The sequence below is a fragment of the Corticium candelabrum genome, chromosome 10 (genome assembly GCF_963422355.1).
Source record: "Corticium candelabrum chromosome 10, ooCorCand1.1, whole genome shotgun sequence".
NCBI lineage: Eukaryota > Metazoa > Porifera > Homoscleromorpha > Homosclerophorida > Plakinidae > Corticium > Corticium candelabrum.
The window spans coordinates 5,526,875-5,548,422 of record NC_085094.1 but is presented as its reverse complement, the minus strand read 5'-3'; the positions used below and the strand labels follow the sequence as shown (position 1 = coordinate 5,548,422).

The window sequence follows — 21,548 nt, the reverse complement described above, 5'->3', positions numbered from 1 at the left end:
TACAATTATACTGATTTATTACAATTATACTGAGCGCACTGCGCCTGCGATCGGTAGGATCTAGAACAAGAAAACTTATCTGTATAAGAGTGCCTTATGCGTATGTTGCTGTAGAAACGCGCAGCGAAGAATAAAAAAGTGTGGTGCAAGAGTTGCTGTATAGAACTAGTCACGTGCTATTCTGTACGAGATTGCGACACAATACATGCAAGTAGATACAATACCACAGTGCAATTTGAAATATGAAGTACGAGTAATTTCTGTTTTATAGTCCATTATCTAAATTTATTTCATTCATCAATGATCAAAGAAAGCGAGCAATTAACGAAAACGGATGAAACGATTGTATAGAACGTATAAGCGAAATACATGGTTAGATGCTGTGTAGGGTTGACTATATCAAACTTCACATGTTGAAGTATTGCCAGGAACGTTTTGTACGGAAATTAATTGTGAGATTGTATGCCTATATATGAGGGTCTGTCCCGGTATTGTGAAATAGAGGATTCATTGTTTTGATGCTATACGGAACGTCTGCATGCAGAGTGACCGCAGAGATAGACGTGCAGTGATCCACGATCAGACAGACATTGGAGCACAACAAAGATCTATAGGTACATATGCTATATAACTATATATAGCCACATGTGACTATAGTCTGGTGTACTACTAACCACGCTTACTATCATGCGCATACTGGAGTTAATAAGATGCCGTGCAGCTGCATTTCTCGCATACCAATCAATTACAAAATGTTGCTGAACTAGATGCTAATTGTTATTTTCAAATTTGTGTTTGTTTTAAGTTGTCGAGCTTTAGCGATGATGAGAGGCTCATGCAAAAAGACGGTCGAGCCTTTGAACTATAACAGGGAAAGTAGGACGATTTGAGGGAGCGTGTTGCCAACAGTCGATTATCAATTGGCGGTAATCTGTCGGAGTATCGCTAGGAATATGAGGTCTTCCTCCTGCACTCACCGCATCGTCTACTTGGTAATCGAATCGATATTCACCAAACGGCAACTCTCCCGTCCAAATCTCCCACATGACGATACCAAAACTATCCAAAAAAAATTTGACGTTATAAAACCGATACTTAATGTATTACATTATACCTATAGACGTCAACTGCAGTGGAATATGCTTTGCGCTCGCACAATTCCGGTGCTCTCCATCTTACTGTGCCGATATCCAAAACACTCATTTGAAAAGACGTATTTAATGGTGTGGTGTCTGTTGTGTTTCTTACTTTTGTTTGACGACTACCTGTAATCTGTCGTCCCAGTCCAAAATCAGCTATTTTAATTGTACCGTTTCTACTGACAAGAACATTACTGCATTTCAGATCTCTGTGTATTCGCGGAGGATTTCGCGTGTGAAGAAAACTCATTCCTTTAGCCACGTCGGCGCAGAAGCAAAGCTTCTGTCGTACTGTAATAACTTGGTCGACTTTATCTAGCAGATCCCGCACCGATCCATCCTCCAAGTATTCGATAACGATGAAGGGAGTGTCTTTGTCACTAAACTTTCCTGCTCCAAGAAACATTACGATGTTTGAGTGTCTCATGGTTTGCATGAACTGAATTTCTCTCTCAAATTCATAGACGTCGTTTTCGTCTTCTGGACATTTGAGAGTCTTGACGGCAACTGTGAGATCTCTGTAACGCGCCCGAAACACGTCACCGAAGCCGCCGCCTCCGATGCGTTCATCTAATTTAATTTCATCATCTCCGATCTGCCATACGGTGTTGAGCTCGTCGACTTGTTGTAGTAGCGATGCCTCGCGACGTCGTTTCTTGACTCGAATGTAAAGGATTGTGGAAACGGATACGACGAGTAGTGAAAGAAAAACGACTATTCCTAAAGCGATTAGATAATAAGTGGGGTATTGACAACTACTTCCCGTATAGCCAAACTGACAACGACAAGTAGGGCTTGGCATCGCCTCTATTTGTACGACGAGACATTCACCGTGTTCGCATTGTCCGACATCACATTTGTTGCAGTCTAGAATGGAAGTGGAAGTCGTGTTTATTGTTAGCAGACCGTCTGGACATCGAGAACAATCGGTTGCCCCAGCAGCGCTGTAATATCCAATTGGACATTTCTTGCAGGGAAAGCGTGTCGATGAAATGTCGAGAGACTCGTAGCCCGCAGGACAACCAAGACGAGTATGCAGGATCTGCTGGTTTGCAGAATCCAATATGAAAAGATTTCGTTGCCAGTAGAAAGTCGAGTAGCTCCACCGATCGTCGCGTGTTCGCATCGCCGAAACAAAACTCCAAGATCTCGAGTGTGGAGAATACATCCAAATTTGTAGTCCTATTGCTATTCCTGACTCGAAGCAGTGCGTACTGTTCTCTCCACAACGAACAGCAAAGAAGATTTGGCTCCCAACGACCGTACCCGTCGAATAACAGTACTCTTGTGTATTGAGACGTGGTCCTTGATTGACAAGAGAAACGGGACTCCACGATTGCATGCTGACGTTATAGTGCCAAACGTCGTTGAAACAATCTTTCTTCGAATTCGTACCATTCGACCCTCCGTACATTACGACCAGATCTTCAGTTACCTTCACCATCGTGTGATCAATTCGTGCCCGAGGAGCAATAGAGTTTTGGGATACTTGCAGCCAGAAAACGTCGGGATCTTTTACTCCTCGCAGTGTCATAATCCACGTCTCATTTAAGGTTAATCTGTTTTCGCCAGAGCTCACACCTCCAAACATTAGCAATGACGTCTCGTTAATGGCCACCATTTTGTGCCAGTTTCTCGATGGAGGTGTGATATAGCTTTCATACGTCAACCAAACTCGAGTTCGAAACACATAGCCGTGCGTGTCGAATGAGCCCCACGCGGACGACATCAGACTCATCATTTCACCACATACAACAAAAATTGTTCCACCGTGCAGTAGTCCGCCACTAGCGGCGGCTTGCATGTCTCTATTGTCGTGTACACGTTTGTTTCTAAATGGTTTCAGTCGTTGCCACATCATTTCGTTTAGATTGAGTTGCCAGAAATCGGTCTCGTCTGACTTGTATTTTATTCCGTAAGTATAGTAGTTGTAGTCGAGGTAACCACCGAGTGCATAGAGACGATCGCCGATCATATCTGTTAGTGGGCGAATTTGACTTGGTGGAAAAAGTCGTTGAGTCTGAATTTTACTCCATATCCACACTCTTTTGTCGGTGTTGGGAAAACCTTCCCACAGAATGTAATTGCAGGGCTTAATTGTGCCCGCGTACGTCAGCAGACGTCCCCAAAACGAAACTACGGGCGGACTTGACGTGTAGAAACGAGGTAGATATCCCACTATTGTTTCGTCGGACCAACGGTACTTCGAAACTTCGTAGACCCAAACTGTTTTGGACTCCCGTATAAAGCCTTCGCTAAATAGAACATATCTGTCTGTTGCTTTCTTGTCAGCATTCTTCAACTGTACTGCAAGTGCGTTGTTGTTGATTGCCTTTACAGAGTTGTTTAGCAGCTTCCAAATGTTGTCGCTTGTTGAGTAGGACCATAGACCTTCGGGAGCCATAGCAAGGATGGAGCGCGTAGTTGGGTTGTAGGCAAATGTAGCAGGTATAGAGTTTGTAGGAGCCGTAGGTGATACAAATGTCGTCTTCATCCATTGATAGGTGAGATCGTCATTGACGCACGTGAGCTTGTAAACGTGTGACCCACCGAGCTTGTCTGAAAAGAAGATGAAGACCGACTCGTTGCAATGACATTTGCTCTGTCTGTCTTCTCCCGCAACAGCTGCACTCTTCAGAATGTGTGCTAGAGGTGACAAATGACTGTTTAGCACAGTAATCTCTTGCCAAACTTCCTTCATACCATCGAACATCCACACGTCATTAAAATAAACTGGTCGATTATTATTCTTGATATCATAGCCACCCAATAGGACGACGTTGGTGTTACACAACGTTACGACACGATATCCCGACCGAGCGGCCGGCCTATTTTTGCTTTCTACTTTCCACCACGAATTTACCTCAGAAGAGTAAATCCAAGTTTCATTTTCGTAGGCAGAGTGGCTTTCTTGTATGACTGCACCAAAACTGAGTATCCTTTCAGTCACAGTTTTCTGTACTAGGGGACCCCACACCGACGTCTTCTTGACTACTGTCTCGCTTACATAGCTGGCGACAGAGTCTAACATTGGATATTCATCTTCGAACGATGGTGCATTACATGTCCACACGTTGTACATCTGCCAGTTGTTGGCTCTAGAAGCTTCATCTGTCCACTGACGTCTGACTTGATATGTCAAAGCGGATTCGACTGTTATGTCAACACAGCAGGCCAACACACAAAGGACTAGAAGAGACAAACTATGAAAAGAACTTACCAGATGTTGCATCATGCGAAAATGCAAACGTACGCAGTCAGTACGACTACAGAATATGATGATATCGATAGCAAAGTCTAGTATGATGACAGCATATTATTGTAATACTGAAGCCGAATCATGCAGCGTCTAATTACGAGAAAATTTGCTCTGAACATGCGACTTTCAATTAGCACATTGCAATAGCAGAAATTGACGGTAATATTAACTTTAACAGGACGAAAGCACGTGTGTTAATTGTGTGGTGTTAATCGTGTTGTGTTGTGTTGTATATTGTGTTGTGTTGTCTTCGGTTATGAAAGAATGGTGGCTGTACACTACACGACGTGGTGTATACAATGAATAATTTCGTCAATATGCTTTCGATGAGAATAGAAGTCAAATATATACCGATCGATTTGTATGGTTTCAAGACCTAAGACTGTATATATAGCAGTGCATGTAATATGTCTGGAGCACATAGGCTACCTAGACGTCTTCTACGTTTTGTGAACAGTGAAACGGTTCTGGTCCAAAAGACTGTTATAAGGGCGCTTACAAGTACAAGACAGGCAATGTAAGTGCACGTGTATGGCAGTGTGCAACGTGAATATCCTGGCAATGGCACCCCTTACATCAATTTCAAGATTCCTATAGGTATTAATTAATTAATTAATTAATAGTTATAATAGTAATAGCGCATGCCTTACATGCACAGTTTGTGCTTCTGGTTGAAAGTGCGACACAATGCTAATGCTGCAAATTACACTTCTATTTCAACCATAGTAAAAATGTCTACATTCACATTTCTGATCAATAAAGTAAAATTTTCTACGATCATATCTCTCAGACTCTATGTATATCTTTTCGGTCTAATAGTTATAAATTCATACAGTTTGAATACACGTACCGATGGGAACTTCGGAGTAACGAAAAGCGCGGACGTTTTGCCAATCTCGAAGGTCGCTGTACACGCGGCGAATTACAATGCCGAGCTCTCGTAAAACGTTAGAATGGTGGCAACAAGATGTAGCATCCGTTTTAGGCTGATCGACATTGTTCTACAAAAAAATCATCAATTAGTTAACATTGCCTACAATTATTTCAAACAGATTGTTTACTGGTTGAAACAACTGTTTTGTTCCGATCTGTTGTAAGTGTTCGAGACTCATCTGAAAAAAAAGTCAACAACATTTAGATGTGTCACGTGTCATATTGTGTATCAACACGTGCCATGCAGCTTAGGTTGATGACAGCGTCGTTGAAGTCTACGATCAGATTGGTGATTCGACTAATGACGTCACGCAAGCCCATTCCTAGCTTGTCAAACTCTATTTCGTCCGACCAGAGTTTCTGCAGATCACCTTCGTAGTTGCCCAGTGTCTGGTTATCTAGGTAGAGTCGTGCCTGCAGCTGTATAAATACATGCACATTGAGCTTGCATTTAGCCTTACTACTGGGTGGTCTGAAAAGCAAGGTAGTATAGTTGTATATATGTACATAGTACCTTACCGGTATAGAGACAATCCAACAAGTGGGATCTTCATCCGACTGATAATTGAAATAAGGATCTATGCCGGTTGGTTTGTAAGGACACGTATCGCTGCACGCATCGCCGCATTTACACCTGTTTGGAAGCTCGAAGAAAAACACAAATTGCTTCATATATGATACCGTACTGCATGCAGCTTCATTCCAAGTACGCATATGCACAAAATTCTTTCCTAGGCTTACGTAGTAGTTCACGTTTAGCGTATCGACGTCTAAACTCATCTGGTAGAGAGAGTCTCTAAGGCTTGTCACGTTGCTGTTTGAAAAGCCACTGCAGTTCGTATCGACGAGTGATGGATAGGCCGAAGCCAAAATGACCGCAGCAACCGGCAAACAAAGACACACAAGCACACCGTTCATTTTCATGAAGTCAAAGAGCAACAAGCTGTAGAGATGCATGAGAATCGATGGCTTTCGGTTAGGCCTTATATACGGTCGCAGTGGAGAGTGTACCGACGCAACAGCGATGAGGTAGTGGGAATGGAGACAACACGAGACGAGATATTGCTGATAGAGAAGAGACAAGGCGCACGCAGTCTAACGCAACTAGATGGGAGTATGGCCACCATGCAACGACTAGTAAAAGTTGCAATAGTGACGTGCAACTGACGGCAACTGCTGTCGGTGACAGCGTGTCGTCGCACGCCCATTTAAAATTTGCAAAGTCACGTGACTTGTCTCAGTCAATCTGTCGGAACGTCAATGACGGGCTAGAATGACTGCTTGCGAAGAATTACCGCTGTCGTCTGCATGAGTTTGTACTTTGCGCCGGACGTTTCTCCTAGTCAAATCGCATTGCTTAATTAACAGTAAAGTCTCTTTTGATGCCGGAGTAAATCGGCGAATCGATATCGTTTCAAGTTGAAAGTGTGACTGCTGCCAACAATGTGGTAATGACTCTGTGTGCTTACTGTCGTTTTCACATACTATTTTAGATTAAGTATGTAAATTAATTGAGCAACTAATTACTTTGGTTGGGTAACTTTCAGGTCTAGAGTGCTCTGTTTTGTGCATTTCATTTCGTGCAATGAACTGAGTTGCATGTTATAGGACACTCTGTCACTGGACCGGTTACCTCAATGTTACCTCAATGCCTAAATCAAGGTCATATATATGTATACATATACCGCATGTCTCATTGTTTATGCTGAAGTTAAACTGTCGTAGTCACACGTCTTTTCTTTTCTGTTTTGATTTTTTACTAAGAGTATGATGATTCGAACGTGTATGTATGTTTACTGTAGTCCACGTAGATGCCACTATGCACATTTACAATTTTTTACTTTAATTAATAAAGGTTTGTAGTTCGAAAAATAATTACAAGAATAAACAGTGTAAAAACCAGTGATTGCATTTGTCGTTTTTTCGGGCGTCTTTTGCCTTCTCTCTATCTATAGCTAGAGGGCATGCAGTTATGGCTAGGCGGCTGAGCGGTGCCATGATGGAAACGGTTAACGGCTATAGATGTCAATTGTGAAGACATCTATTTGTTTTGATGTTTGAATAGAGCTATACGTTTGATGAAGCGGATATACACACCGCTTTTAATTGAACCGGTATGGGTACATATCCATCATTTGTCAGTGTCAAACCTTTAGCTAACAGATATTTGTAGGCGGAACGCTTCGCTAACTACATGCAGTTTACGGGAACACCGCAAGCATGCCTCAACGTGACGCAAGTGATAAGATAGCGCAAAAACATAAAGACAACAGCAAGACAGAGGAGACGCAATTGGAGACAAAGCTGACGGTCACTGATACTTGATATTGTTGCAATTGGCTTGTTAGCTATCATCCTGTTTGTGACCCGGACAGCCATATTACTAACCGGGCATCCAGTTACTTATCCGAGCAGTGCTTACTATTACCGTCAAGAATGTACAGTGTTATTTGCTATAGGAAAGTCGATACTAATTTTAGTCAGTTCATCCGGATTGCAAACCAGACAGACAAAAGAACAACTCGTTGGGAATCGAGATGTCCCATTTAGCTGGATGGTCGGTTAATTAAAGTAATGCGAATCTAACAATATCATATGGTAAGAAATGAATTAATTCGTAGGGTTCGTTTGTGATTTAATTTATATCAATTAGTTTTGATAAATTTAATCACACAAATGTCTACTTATATAAATACACGCTATATAAAGTCTAATCTCACAGACGCGCGTGTTCGTAAAGTTAATTAATATAAACTAGTAATGCGTGAACCTCCGTCGAGCGTCGCTTCAAACGAAAGCTACGAAGCAATACTCATTGGGAGTAGCTTCGATCCGGAGTGAAGCAAATCTAGCTTTCCCCCAACCAGTCTCGTGTAGGTACGCAGAGTGTAGCCAAACACCGCGGTTGCCGACTGCTCTTTCTAGCGACCGTAGACAGGATAGAAGCCGGTTCTAATTTTTCCAAAGCTATAGTTATAAATTCTGTATGTCTTTGTGTATTGCTTTACGTACCTAAGTTAGCTACAGTATCAGCAGTTGACGACGCGCGTTAGCAAGAAAGTCCCGTACGAAACGCGCGCACTACTCTTCACGTTTGTGCATACTGCAGCAGCAAGATTGGATGCTTGTAGATTTTCAGGTAGCGCTACTTAAAATACAACGTTTCCGTTGTTTCTGATTAAATATTAACGTCTTTCTAGCTAGATGTTCTCTCATGTCGAACAACGTGTAGTGATTGGCTGCCCAGCCATTGTCCCTCCTTGCCGCGTGCGACACAAAAAGGATAATGCGGCGTGACTGGTCACTCGCTTGCATACCATACATTCCTGAAGCGTGACACCCATATACGGTCATTTTTTGGCGTACATAGTCAGCCAGCCACAGAGATTTGGGGCAACTAGAACCCCTTAGTATACCGCTCCTCGCAAGTCACGTGACTTCTTCAAAGTCCCTTTCCTTTGACTCGTAGCTTTCAAATTAACTCACAAACGAACCCTACGAATTAATAATACCTGTGCTGTAATTTGGTAAAGTCTTTAGACCAGGTATGTTCATGGTTTAATGATACAGGTGTCATAGGGATGTTGATATCCCTTGTTTGTTGCAACCCCCCGAGCCGTATTCACTAGGGAATTTGGTATCCCCGAGACATATTCTCTGAGGGTCTGAGGCACCCCTCTTGGCATCCCTTGGGGAATTTGGTATCCTCTATCCATCATGTAGGTAAATGATCAGTCGGCCGACGAACTACCGGTGCACTTCCAAGAAGTAATTGTGCGATGATGCTAGACGATCATGTGCCACTATGCTGCAGAGTTCACGAACTTTCGGTGATGTCATTGTTTTTAGTACGAAACACCGACTAGCCCATGCCATGCACAAGTTCTCGTACAAGATAAATCCAGTGCCGTCTAGCTGTGTCTACTGTCTGGCTTGTCTCATCATTTTCAATTAGTTCTACCATTCTAAGAAATGTTGCAGAAACCGAGAGAAGCATATCACGGTCTGAACTGTAGCAAGTCTAGCTAGGTGGAAGAAGTGACGTCTGCCGGCTGTGCGTAGGCTGTATGTTGATCTTTGCGTCATCATCTAGGTTAGATGGTGTCTGGTATTAGAATGACATCACCATGAGGTCGTGGAATCTGTTGCACTGGCACATGACCGTATATCGTCGCCTCGCTATGACTCATTGGAAGTTCACGGGTAGTTTGTCAGTCGACTGATCGTTTAGCTACATGATGCATTACGACCCAACGCATATTTATATGTGTGTGTGTGTGTGTGTGTGTGTGTGTGTGTGTGTGTGTGTGTGTGTGTGTGTGTGTGTGTGTGTGTGTGTGTGTGTGTGTGTGTGTGTGTGTGTGTGTGTGTGTGTGTAGCCATGCATAGCCCTGGACGGCTAATCAATTGTAGCTCTGAACACACGATGTTATGTTCAACAGCAGAGAGGAGGCGTTGACTGTGGTGTGTTTGCTATTGCATTTGCTGTCATTTAGCTCTAGGAGACGATGTAGCAAGCCTGAAATTCGACCAACCACGAATGAGAGAGCATCTGTACAAATGCTTGCATCAGAAGAAAATGACAGGTTTTCCGCAATGCGCCCAAACAACTGCTAGACGCACTCCTAGACTTCGCCTTACCTACATAGAAATTTGCCGCAACTGTTTGATGCCAGAAGAATGCGATGATACCGTGCGGTGTCAAAATTGTGAGGACTGGTTTCACGTTGGTTGTCTTCAACATGATCTACCACAACAAAGTGACAAATGGCACTGTGACAACTGTTTGTAAGAACGCTGTGACTACAGTAGACGATATAGAGTCAATTGCTTTAACGAAGTTAACTAAAATAGATGTTTCCAGTCGCAAATTTAATTAGACAACAAACACGCAATTTGTAACATGTTAATTTGTTAGAAATTTAGCACAAAAACCCAGACTGTAAAATAGAGTTTAGAATGTCACATTTTTAGATGTGCAAAATTCTCATAATAAGTACGGTGCAGGAATGTCAAATTCCCTAGAAAATACGGCTCGAGAGATGCCAAATTCCCTAGGAAATACTGCTCGAGAGATGTCAAATTCCCTAGGAAATATGGCTCGGGGATGCCAAATTCCCTAGGAAATACTGCTCGAGAGATGCCAAATTCCCTAGGAAATACGGCTTGGGATGTCAAATTCTCTAGAAAATACCGCTTGGGCATGCCAAATTCCCTAGGAAATGCGACTCGGGGAATGCCAAATTTCCTGGGATTCCAAATTCCCTATGACACCGGTACACATTTTGGTATCGGTCTTTAGAGAGTTGCTCCATACAGTCGGATGCAATTCCTAGACTCTGTACGTGTGCTACAGTACAATTGTATATATCTGTAATTTTATGCATCTGTTTCATAGCTAATCTTATGTAAATTGAAATCCTGTTATCTTGCGAAATTGAAACTACACTACTATATCTTCTTCTCATGTTTTATAAATTCATTAGCTCGCAGTCATTGCCGCCTTCACATCAACTTCATGTCTCGCATCGATCGATTTATGAGCTTTTAGCAAAACAACTTCGTCGCTCGCTCAGCGGAAAATAGTGACCGCGCCAGCCAACCAAAATCTGTAGATCCCGATGGACGCGGAAAAGAACGTGAGAGAGATCTCTTAGTTGCCTTATTGACGTTACAATGACGATTTCTTCGGGCGCGTACATCTCATTGTCAGTCTAGAAACATGATGAATAACGATAAAGACAACAACTAGGCACAAACGAGCTGTGAAGTCTAGACGTACTTTACATTTGTCGGGCAACGGATCTAGAAGAGAAGATTCTTCAATTCCGGTTGCATTGAGCTGCAAAGGCGACAGGAAAACATGCTTAAAGTCTATACTGAAAGCTGTGAGTAATGGTAACGACGTACTACGCAATCCAGCTTTCGAATTCCTTCCACCAGATTGTTGAGAGCGATCGAGATCTTGAAACCCATGTTTGAAGAGTTTCCTCCTCTCTCGACTGCAAGCTTGTATTCTGTCGCGCTGATGTTGATAAGCGGATCCACAAAATTCTGCAACACCTTGACGTCTAGATAAAGACGAGTTGTTTTCTATTAAACGGAATTAAGTTATCTCAATAAATCACCGAGTTCCCAACCAAACACGAAAAGCATGCATGACTTACTGGCTGCCACAGCCAGCACGACTTCTCGCCATCGTTGTCGTAGTGCCAATACGGATCCAAACCTGACGGAATGAGCAAAGGTTCTCCAAATTCTAATTCTTCTGTTTTGAGTGTTTTCTGCAATAAAATACCCAGACACTGGCACCAATAATATATACATAGGGTTTGTGGGAAACTGACGTATTCGTAGTAAACCGTTTGAGTGTCTAAGCTCAAGTTGAAGAAGAACGCTCTAACGTTCTCGATTGAACTCGTCGACAACAACCCACACTTGGTCATCACTGGAACGGATGGCAGTAGCTTTGAAGGACAGTACGTATAGTCGTCATTGCACTGTGTGCTTCCCATACTACTTGATGGTATCAGTACAGCAGCACTGGCTGCGCCAAATAATACGATCCCTAGAATTGCAGACAAACACTTCATCCTGATTGCTTTGTCCAACAGCAAACGATTGCGAATGGAAAGAGTCTGCCACCAGGCCACCTTTTATCACGCCGAGCTATCAACTAAGTTTACGCTAGGGACGACTTTTAATCTGCTGACAAAACAAATTTCAGAGCGATTTTTTACGTAAGCTAGGGGAATAGAAGTACAGTACTCATGCATTGTGTATGTATGGGCGCTAATGCAGAGAACGTCAGTATGCAATAGAGAATAGAGAAGGTTATATGATTTGGACGCGTACACTTTTGCAGTGCCCTGATGCTTTTAGTTAGCGACCAATTACAACGTTTAGTCCGTTCGTATGCTATCAGTGACGCACGTATACGTACCAATTTCGTCATACAATATTACATTCAAAATAGTTATGGAATCTGAATTCATTTACACCTTACTCGCCACTTCGAAAGCTACGGCAAGCATGCAATAGCCGCGGGTGCCCATTTTCTCACGGGCAAGTTCGTATTTGTCCTCTGCTTTCCACGTGGAGTCAGGAAGTACAATAGACAAGGAAAGAGTCTGTTAGAAAAAGTATAACTACATTGCCTTGGTGTCATTGAAAGAGTCATCCGAAGACTCTGGTAATATTTCCTTTGCCAGAAGGTAGTCTGACGAGTTGTCCGTTCTGACTGGCGCAGGCAGAGCCGGCAGAGAGAAAGACCGGTTTTCTGTAGCTCGAGACGCACCCTCGTCGTGTATATCGTCTGCGGTGTTGTACGTGTGGTCTTCATGCTTGGAACCGATCTTAACAGGAACACGGCCACGTTTGCGCTTGTTCATGTCAAAAAATTCCTCAGACTTCCTCTTGTTGCCTCTCTCGTGTCTTGCGTAACTGTGTCCTGACTCGACGACGAGCGACGAAGTAGGGGAAGCTGCCTTTGCACTGTCTGCTCTTGCAAGTGTTTCAGTACGTTCTCCTTTGGTAACTGCGCCTGCAGATTGCAATATTTCCGATGTACTTTCGACGTTGACTGAGCGGGGAAAAGCTAAGCCGTCAGGCACATGACTTGTGCTGTCACCTCGGCCGGGGCTTGGTGCTCGACTAGAGAAGGCGGACTCTAAATCTGTGTCTCCATACTTCTCTAGTCCATCACTGAAATCAGAGAGAGACCGGTTTAACCAACTGTAAATGTTGGGCAACATGTAACAGATAGTCTTACAGGTTAGCAGGAACTGCGCAGTCTTGCCTGCCACCCAGTTGAAATTGTTGTACAAAATGGTCATGTCTTTCCGTCTTCTTCCAGAAGTAGTAGAACTCCACTAGTTCGTTAAGTGACCTTCCGGGAAGCTACAGCCAGTCACACACCGAGCACCACGTAAGTAAAGCTACTGATCAACACATACAGCAAGCGGCCAAATATACTTGTAAGCATATACGTACCCGTTCCAGGATAGAAGGAAAGTCCTTTCCAAACATTCTCATCCCTGAAATCCAACAGAACATCAGAGAGCACGAGTGTACGCATGCACGGTCATGCAAGAATTTAATAGAACTATATACCGGTTTCGAATCCTGTGCAATCTTCCTCCGACCATGCAGCAGGCAGTGCTAAACAATTGGACACTTCTGTTGATGGTTCGTTTTCAAAAGATGTACACACACACACACACACACACACACACACACACACAGTCTCGCGTAGCCAGACCATCTCCGCCTACATCTTTCCGGCGAGAGATAGTCTGGGGATATACCTAATCCATTCTTGTTCTGCGCTCCCCAAGAATCGTGGGGATAGACCTCTTTATAGATAGCAGGAGGTCTGAGTAGGTGTTGCTCAATCGCATTCTGCTCGTCTCGCGTGTGCTAATTACTGGTTAGTTACAATTGTAATTAATTGACAAAGATGTTTGCATGTGAATGGATGTCCTACTAATCAAAGAGGAGACATATCTATAAAGAGGTCTTTATCCCCCACAATTCTTGGGGAGCGCAGAACAAGAATGGACTAGGCATATCCACAGACTATCTCTCACCAGAAGGATGTAGGCGGAGATGGTCCGGCTACGCAAGACTACCCCCCCCCACACACACACACACACACAACACACACACACACACACACACACACACACACACACACACACACACACACACACACACACACACACAATGCTTACCCCGAAGAGGAGACTCCCTCTGTTGAGGAAACAGTTCCAAAGCCCACCTCACTTGGTATCCACATTTGTGAAGACAATAGAGAGCCTATAAGAGAGCCACCGTTAGCAAACACAAAAACGAGCAGGTCATGTCTACGTGTGTAGCTCTCTAGTACTCTTTCATTGTCTCCATCTGGTGCTCCCAGCGGCAACGCTTCAATACCGTTGACACCCTCTGATAACTGCCACACGGACTGTTGCAGAAAGTGTTTCACTAGAGTATACAGCCAGCAGTAAAGATGGGTGAACACAACCAACTGTGAAACAAGTACTTACCTTGCCCTGGCTCTAGTCTAGAAGGGTCCCAAAGAAGGACGTCTCCTTCGGTTTCAGCTACATCAGCAAGACAACAGTCAGCAAACACTTGGTATCATACAAAATCCTTGATATTTACTAGGAATGTTGTACACAGTATCAGGCCTGTCTGGAACGACAGCTTGATAGTCTTCACCAATGTGTATTTCCTGTGACACAAAAGTTTCATTGCGGAAGTCAGTAAATGCAATCAAGGGCCACTCGTCTATATCTCAACACAAGTACAGCACAAATTAAAGAGTAAAGGGCCAGACAAGGATGCTAGTCATTGTGATGCCTACAATACTTTATCTATGAGGCAAATGCTCAGCATAATATACATAGGCATAGGAACCACAGGAGCCATGCCCTCAATCAGCAGTCTATGGTCACATATATAAATAGGTCATCGTAAAAATGAGCTACAAGTGGAAAAAATGAGGAGCTCCAATAATGGCACCCTGGTTGCCTCCAACCTGGATGCCATTCTTACATCTCTGCTATATGTAGTATGTGTGCATGGCGCTCTCGTCTGGTTAGTTCACATCGACCACCCTACCGCTGCTGAATCCAGGGTGGTGGAGCAACACACAACTAGACTTCAAAATGCCACTAGTCTATGTGCCTATGGTCTATTTGTTCATGTAGACACCCAGATACAGCACATCTGTGGGTTAAATATTTACAAAGTGCAAACCTTTTTCCAGTCGTCCAATGGGACATAATCCTCATCATCTGATGATTCCTCTGAGTTCTCATTAGCACCTCGACTCTGACTACGTAACGGAAACAATTTCCGTAAATTTGATTTTGTATTAGCTGTTGTGCTCTTTCTATTGTCTGAAACTACACTAGATTCACTCGCATCAAAATCTCTCTCTTGACTTGGTTCTTCAATGACGACATTTTCTTTAGTGATAATTTCTGATCCACTAGGAGATGGTGATTCATAGACCACAGCACCACCATCATCATCATATCCATATAAAGCAAGCAACTCTTCAATAGGCATATCTCCTTCCTGCGAGAAGAGGATGAGCAATTAAAACAGCACCATACACATGTAAACTCACACACACACACACACACACACACACACACACACACACACACACACACACACACACACACACACACACACCACGCACACACGCGCTGTTGTCCTCCCTTCGACCAAGCCGCGCCCCCACAGCAACGATGTTCATGGATCCTCATCAGAGGCCTCACCCGTTCTAAAGCCGAAACTTCGTCTTGTATAGCCTCCTGTGATTCCATACTCTCCTCTTCCGCCAAAGACGACTCATCGTCGCCTTCACCTTGCACTTCTGCATTCACCTCGTAGTCTGCATCTTCAGCTGGCAAAAGTGAAAGATGTTAGTCGTAAATCAGTCAACGCAAGTGTGGTCATTTTTCCTTAGTAATTGAGTTGTTGTTTTCAAAATTACTTTTTGTCGTCATGCCGAAGAGGTGAGCCACAAGCCGTTCTGATTGATGATTCGGTAGACGCGATTCCAAAGCAATCCGATCGTGAGAATTACTCGAAATAAGTAAAATCAACCGTAGAAAAAAGAAGTGGCAAAACTAGTTCAATTTCTGCTCTGCAGATGAAGCTGGAGGTCGTTTCCTGGATGGCGAGCCCGCTATGTACCCGCCATGTTGTCAATCAGCAGGTAGCGCGCGTACTAAAATCCGCCCAGAGGACTGCCCACCATACAGTAAAAAGCTGCTGTTAGACTCATCTAGAGATATCGTTGTAGTACCTAATGTTCACTTGTGTTCTGTTAATAATGCAAGAATACCAACCCGTTAGATAACTATCCTAGAATTGAGTGTGAGCTAGAAAGGCACGTACGCGTTCGTAAAGTAGAACTATTTTATAATTAGTAAACCAGTTACCTAGACGTGAAACGATTTGTCTAGAAGAACGATTATCTATATAAGACAAGCGATAGAGATGTGGACCGTCTAACTGAAAGAGAAGTCGGTTTGGGAGGCCAAACTGGCAAACACGTGTATGCACCTCTAGAGTCAATACTTATTTAATTAAGTGAGGTGGAACGAGCTTTGTTGACTGTGAGCTTTGACTCTAAATAGACGCCTAACACGGTTCCAGCAGCTAAACAAATACTTCTTCGTCGTTCCTAACAAGTCTAGGTATTTGTTTTTCTCAGTACTAGTGGGTATCTAGCTAGGTATACAGATAGATGGGAAAGCAGAGAACCGCGACGGGATGTCTAGCCTCGAAGTTCCAGACCGTCTCCCAAAAGAAATGGGAGATGGTGTCACGGGGATCCGGGATTTGTGCACCCAGTGATTTGTGTACCCTCGCGCTTTGCTCGCGATTCCAGACCGTCGACTCGATGCTCCATATCACCGGCCATGATGCAGGTGATTTCGGACCCCAGTGATTTGTGTACCCTTGTGCTTTCCTCGCTGTCCCAAACCGTGACAACGTTTCAAGCAATTGATATTACTGAATACTCGTCTCTAGGCGTCTTTTTGTGAGTGAAGTCTAGTACGTAACCAAGCAATCTGTTGACCAGCCTGATGTTGTTGATGTACGAAGGAGATTCACTCCAACATTAGTTGGAGACGATTGCAGACTCAGCTGCAGGCATAGATGGGTCTACGAGCCTGCAGTTCTCAACTTGCAACTGGAGATCGCTGTAGGAGCATTGATGTGCACGCGCGTGTATGCCAACTAGAGACTTATGGACGACCTGGTCATGTGTACACACGGACGGAGGAAATCTTAACACAGCTGGCAATTTAAGGTAAGTATATAGAAGATATCGTTGTCAAATGTTTAAGGTTCTAGATTCTGACTTAGTTCACAGTTCCAACTTTGTATTTAAAGTTGATGTATTAATTGAACAAATTAATGCTGAAGCTGTGTATAGCAAGACATTTATCTACATTTAGCGCAAATCCAAGGCTCACTACCTGACAATGTGACACATCTGTCATGATACAAGTTTTCACAGACGTAACACTCTACCATCTTGCCATGTGTCTTTTGGCAACAGACACGTGCAGTGCAAAGAAATATAAAAGCGACTTCTGTCACATGTTTCCAATGGCTTGTCTTCTTCCATTGGAAAAGGTGAGAGCTCCTCTCGATCCAAACAGTAAATCAGATGTTGTCCCATTTTGGAAATATCAAAATGCATGATGGTTACATCATCTCCTAGAGCTGCATGAAATGCATATGCTATTGCAAATAGCCCGCAATCTTTACCATTTTGTTGCTGCTGCACTGGCATTTGTTCTACCATGAGAATGTTGTCTTTGTGAGCCAATTGATAGATTTGCGCCAGCTGTGTTTCCATACAAGGAGACAAGTGTAGGCCAGCATTGCTGTCGTATAGTCATACTTGTTTGCCAAAGCAGGTTGAAGTCACCCAATGATGACTTCCTGTAAAATGAATCTGAATAGCTGTACAAAAATGCATTTGTTATTATTACAAACCACATGAATGCTTATAATAAAAAACATTTTGAGAAAATGATGGGTATGTAGGGATGGGTATGTACTTACGTAATCATGCTCATCTCCTACATCACAATCCAGTACTGTGAGTGTCACACATGACTGCTGCGTTTTAATTAATTTAGGTAAAAAGATTGTGATCCCATCTTTACACTCGATTAGCTACATAGCAGCTAGCGGATGTACGGAACAACAACTCCCACGCATCTCTACAGTCGAAGCATACAGTACACGCTCACGGACAGCACCCCGTTGAACATAGTTGTACATTTCAACGTTCAACTACACGCAACTGTAAGAACACTGTGGAAGTGGCATGGCAGCTAATTATAGTTTATGGTCCCAAATGGTGGTTTCTACCAGCTAATAATAGGTCTACAATTACTAGATGCACACGTGACCGGAACAACATGGCGCTAGTTATTGAAGCTTGTATAGAATTGCGTAGCAGCAGCAGTAGGGTTCCACGGAAGAAATACACGCTTACATGCACAGAGAGTCAGACAGGACGCCGTGCCGTTGAACACAGTCGTACATATTCAACTACACGCAACTGTAAGCAACATGTAGTAGCAGGTGAAAGTGGCAGCTAGGCTTCCAAACGGTAGTCACATATACACACGTGACCGGAACAACATGGCGTTGTGGGAAGCACTACGCGGAATTGCATGGCAGCAGTTGATTGATACAAGGTGACTTTGCACATTTCTAGCTGTTGGGTCAGTGCAATTCTTCGGACAAGAGCGAATTGTTTGGTGTGACTCTCGTCGTTGTAGCTGCTTCGAGTGAGGCGCTAGCCTAGCTGACAAAAGTGAAATGTGAAATGTGAAAGAATAAATCGGGTTTTTTTACTTGCCGATAGCTGGCTTCTGAGGCACTTAGTGTCAGCGGTGATAGTCTGGCTACCATTAGGAACGTTTGAAGTTGAGCATTACGCGGGTCCGAGATCTCTGTAATGAGTTCTGAGAGATCCAGTTCGGATGCGTTTGGATACTTTTGTATGGGCCGCCATTTTAGATACACTATTGGTGTAGTGTGGTGTGGTGTTGTGTGTGTGTGTGTGTGTGTGTGTGTGTGTGTGTGTGTGTGTGTGTGTGTGTGTGTGTGTGTGTGTCTGTGTGTGTGTGTGTCTGTGTGTGTCTGTGTCTGTGTCTGTGTCTGTGTCTGTGTCTGTGTCTGTGTCTGTCTGTGTCTGTGTCTGTGTGTGTGTGTGTGTGTGTGTGTGTGTGTGTGTGTGTGTGTGTGTGTGTGTGTGTGTGTGTGTGTGTGTGTGTGTGTGTGTCATGTCAGTGAGAGGGGTATTTATTTCATACCATCACTTGTTACATGAGCGAATCCATAAGTCTGGCAAAGGAGTGTTGACTCTAGTCCACTGATGTAGGAAAACTGCTTTAATAGAAGCTGATGAGCAGCATGCATGTGTTTGTTAGTTAGAAAGCCGTCGGCACACTTGCCTTGTATAATACATTTGTCAGTTTCATTGAGATCCAGACCATGTACCCACTGCAGAAGAAAATTTTTAATTTTGGTTATTGCCACTAGCAAATTCAGTTGACTTACTCTTTGTGAACTCTCGGCAGCTGATGTTAGACTAGACAATGTTTGAGGCATACTTGCTCTCTTATTAACCTCAAACAAACTTCTTCCTTTACTGTTATACAGCTTTCTCATATCAATCAAGTCCACATCTAGTAGTAATTGCAATTCTGGTGTTATTTCAGCTTTTGCAAAATCATTGAACTCTTGATGACCAACAGGATTTACTAGCACAAAATCACTAACTCGTTTTAATGTTGGCTTTTTCTCATATGTTCGACAGTCTAGCCACAGAGCCACGTCTACATTGACACTAAGCCAACATTCTTCAACAGAGCTTGTATGTTCAGCAAGCTGTAAAACACAAAGTACATGCAGTAACCATAACATAGCTAATCAATTTGTGCCAGTAGCTAGATGTAAGCATACCTCTCTCTTGTCGTCTTCTTCAGCTCTCCAAGCCTCCCATATTGCTCCTGTGTACCACAGCCGTAACAGACTTTGATCAAATAGCTGACGTTCTAAATCTGAGAAATTTGGCTTGCTGTTGCCCTTAATCCTAGTAGCAGCTGATTCATCATCTTTGCTTGTCGCATTTGCCAATTCAAAAGACTTCTGTGGTGTGTTGTAGATCTTCAGCTGACTAATATTAACTTTGCACTTCATTGTTGAATTAGTTTTGATGCAACGAAGGACACAGCCACCAGATGCAGTCATTTCTATAACTCTGTATGGTCCAAGACAGGTGTCTTCCATCTTATGACCTTTCGTTGTCCTTTTTAGCATATTTAAGCGCAAAACAGTCTGTCCAACCTGGATAGAGTTTGCTACAGCTCCTTTTCTTTTTCTGTATTGTTGTTTCTGTCTTTCCTGACTGTTTTCAATGTTTTCTTTCACTTGAGGGAAAACTTTTTTCTCATTTTCTTTAGATGATGTACTGCTTGCTGCACATCACCCAACTGACTGACAGAAGTGATCTCACTGTTTTCAGCTTCTAAAGGAAACCTAGCTTCTCGCCCATGCATTAAAAAGAAAGGAGAGAACTTGGTGGACTCTTGAACACTGCTTCGAATAGCAAAGAGAACTAGGTCAAGGAGTTCATCCCAGTCTTCTTCATGCTCTATTACCAATTTTTCAAGGCATCTATGTAGTCATAATACTCTAATTGCAATAGAACTACACTTATCTTCTTATATTGTTTATCTTACTTTCTAATTGTTTGATTTGTTCTTTCATCTAGTCGGTTAGACTGAGGATGATAAGCTGCTGTTATTCTTTGCCTGACATTGAATTGACAATGGAGTACCTTGCACACCTGTTGAAGCAAACACAGTATAAACATCCAACTAGTGGTACGTACACCTACAGGTGAAGCAAAGTTTACATTGGACATACATGATTTAATTAACAAGCACATAGGACATATCTCATACAACCTGGTTGACAAACTCTCTGCCTTGATCAGTGATAATATCATTTGGTGCTCCATGCCTACAGTAGGCAGTGTACAAAGCCCTGGCCACTGTAACAGCAGTTTTGTCTGATATGGGGAAAACTTCAACCCATTTACTGAAATAGCATGTCATTGTTAGTATGTATTGGTTTCCTTGACTTGTCATTGTTAGCGGTCCCATGAGATCAATTCCAACTAGACTCCACACTTCTGAACGAACAGGAATAGGGTGGAGTTCGTTTGACTGTAATTTGAGAACAGAATTCGTCCTCTGGCACCTATCACATTTTCTTATCTAGGCAATATTAATTGTGCTAGTTAAATTATTTTGCAAGATTAGTAACAAAAAATTTTTTCTACGAACCTGATTTGCGATATCAATGTACTGGTTTGGCCAGTAGTATCTGCTCCTTATTTTGTCAGTGGTTTTAGTTCTTCCCAGATGACCGCCAGTTGGATGTACGTGACACTCCTACATCAATCAACAGAGTGATTCTTCACTCATATACATAGCTATATTTCAAATAACTGCAACTAATTTTTATTATGATGCACTAGCCTGAAAGGCACGATCTTGCTCATTTTTGCTACCAAGTGCCAGTCTGAGTAAACCTGGAGTCTTTTTGTAGTACAACCTTCCATCTTGAACTGTAAAATCTTTTGCTCTTCTTCT

General features: G+C 43.0%; 3 protein-coding genes and 1 long non-coding RNA gene across 4 annotated transcripts; all 4 read right to left on the bottom strand.

The window, feature by feature from the left end:
• Nucleotides 1-663: 663 nt before the first annotated feature.
• On the bottom strand, nucleotides 664-2,083 carry LOC134185881 (uncharacterized). The gene is made up of 2 exons (XM_062653765.1): nucleotides 1,115-2,083; nucleotides 664-1,059 (listed from the first exon to the last, which is right to left on the bottom strand). The coding sequence occupies exons 1-2, from the start codon at nucleotides 1,939-1,941 to the stop codon at nucleotides 834-836; spliced, it is 1,053 nt and encodes a 350-aa protein (XP_062509749.1). The 5' UTR covers nucleotides 1,942-2,083; the 3' UTR covers nucleotides 664-833.
• An 8,911-nt stretch (nucleotides 2,084-10,994) lies between these two features.
• On the bottom strand, nucleotides 10,995-11,322 carry LOC134185161 (uncharacterized). The gene is made up of 3 exons (XR_009970770.1): nucleotides 11,242-11,322; nucleotides 11,114-11,173; nucleotides 10,995-11,045 (listed from the first exon to the last, which is right to left on the bottom strand). It is a non-coding gene; the product is annotated as an uncharacterized LOC134185161 (long non-coding RNA).
• Nucleotides 11,323-12,259: 937 nt separating this feature from the next.
• On the bottom strand, nucleotides 12,260-16,044 carry LOC134185721 (mesoderm induction early response protein 1-like). Its single transcript, XM_062653586.1, has 11 exons — nucleotides 15,842-16,044; nucleotides 15,624-15,751; nucleotides 15,094-15,417; nucleotides 14,497-14,566; nucleotides 14,379-14,435; nucleotides 14,219-14,316; nucleotides 14,064-14,148; nucleotides 13,444-13,491; nucleotides 13,324-13,367; nucleotides 13,103-13,230; nucleotides 12,260-13,035 (listed from the first exon to the last, which is right to left on the bottom strand). The coding sequence occupies exons 1-11, from the start codon at nucleotides 15,852-15,854 to the stop codon at nucleotides 12,480-12,482; spliced, it is 1,551 nt and encodes a 516-aa protein (XP_062509570.1). The 5' UTR covers nucleotides 15,855-16,044; the 3' UTR covers nucleotides 12,260-12,479.
• Nucleotides 16,045-19,188: 3,144 nt separating this feature from the next.
• On the bottom strand, nucleotides 19,189-20,552 carry LOC134185316 (uncharacterized). The gene is made up of 3 exons (XM_062653098.1): nucleotides 19,852-20,552; nucleotides 19,447-19,776; nucleotides 19,189-19,389 (listed from the first exon to the last, which is right to left on the bottom strand). The coding sequence occupies exons 1-3, from the start codon at nucleotides 20,206-20,208 to the stop codon at nucleotides 19,189-19,191; spliced, it is 888 nt and encodes a 295-aa protein (XP_062509082.1). The 5' UTR covers nucleotides 20,209-20,552.
• Between the last annotated feature and the right edge of the window lie 996 nt (nucleotides 20,553-21,548).

Coding starts and splice junctions, on each gene's coding strand:
- LOC134185721 (XM_062653586.1), bottom strand. Junction 14,567..15,093: donor CATTGGACGACTGGAAAAAG/GTTTGCACTTTG, acceptor TTTGTGTCACAG/GAAATACACATTGGTGAAGA. Junction 14,317..14,378: donor TAGACTAGAGCCAGGGCAAG/GTAAGTACTTGT, acceptor TGTATACTCTAG/TGAAACACTTTCTGCAACAG.
- LOC134185316 (XM_062653098.1), bottom strand. CDS start 20,208: ATGCTAAAAAGGACAACGAAAGGTCATAAGATGGAAGACACCTGTCTT. Junction 19,777..19,851: donor AAGAAGACGACAAGAGAGAG/GTATGCTTACAT, acceptor TGTGTTTTACAG/CTTGCTGAACATACAAGCTC. Junction 19,390..19,446: donor CTGCCGAGAGTTCACAAAGA/GTAAGTCAACTG, acceptor TTTCTTCTGCAG/TGGGTACATGGTCTGGATCT.
- LOC134185881 (XM_062653765.1), bottom strand. CDS start 1,941: ATGCCAAGCCCTACTTGTCGTTGTCAGTTTGGCTATACGGGAAGTAGT. Junction 1,060..1,114: donor ACTGCAGTTGACGTCTATAG/GTATAATGTAAT, acceptor TTTTTTGGATAG/TTTTGGTATCGTCATGTGGG.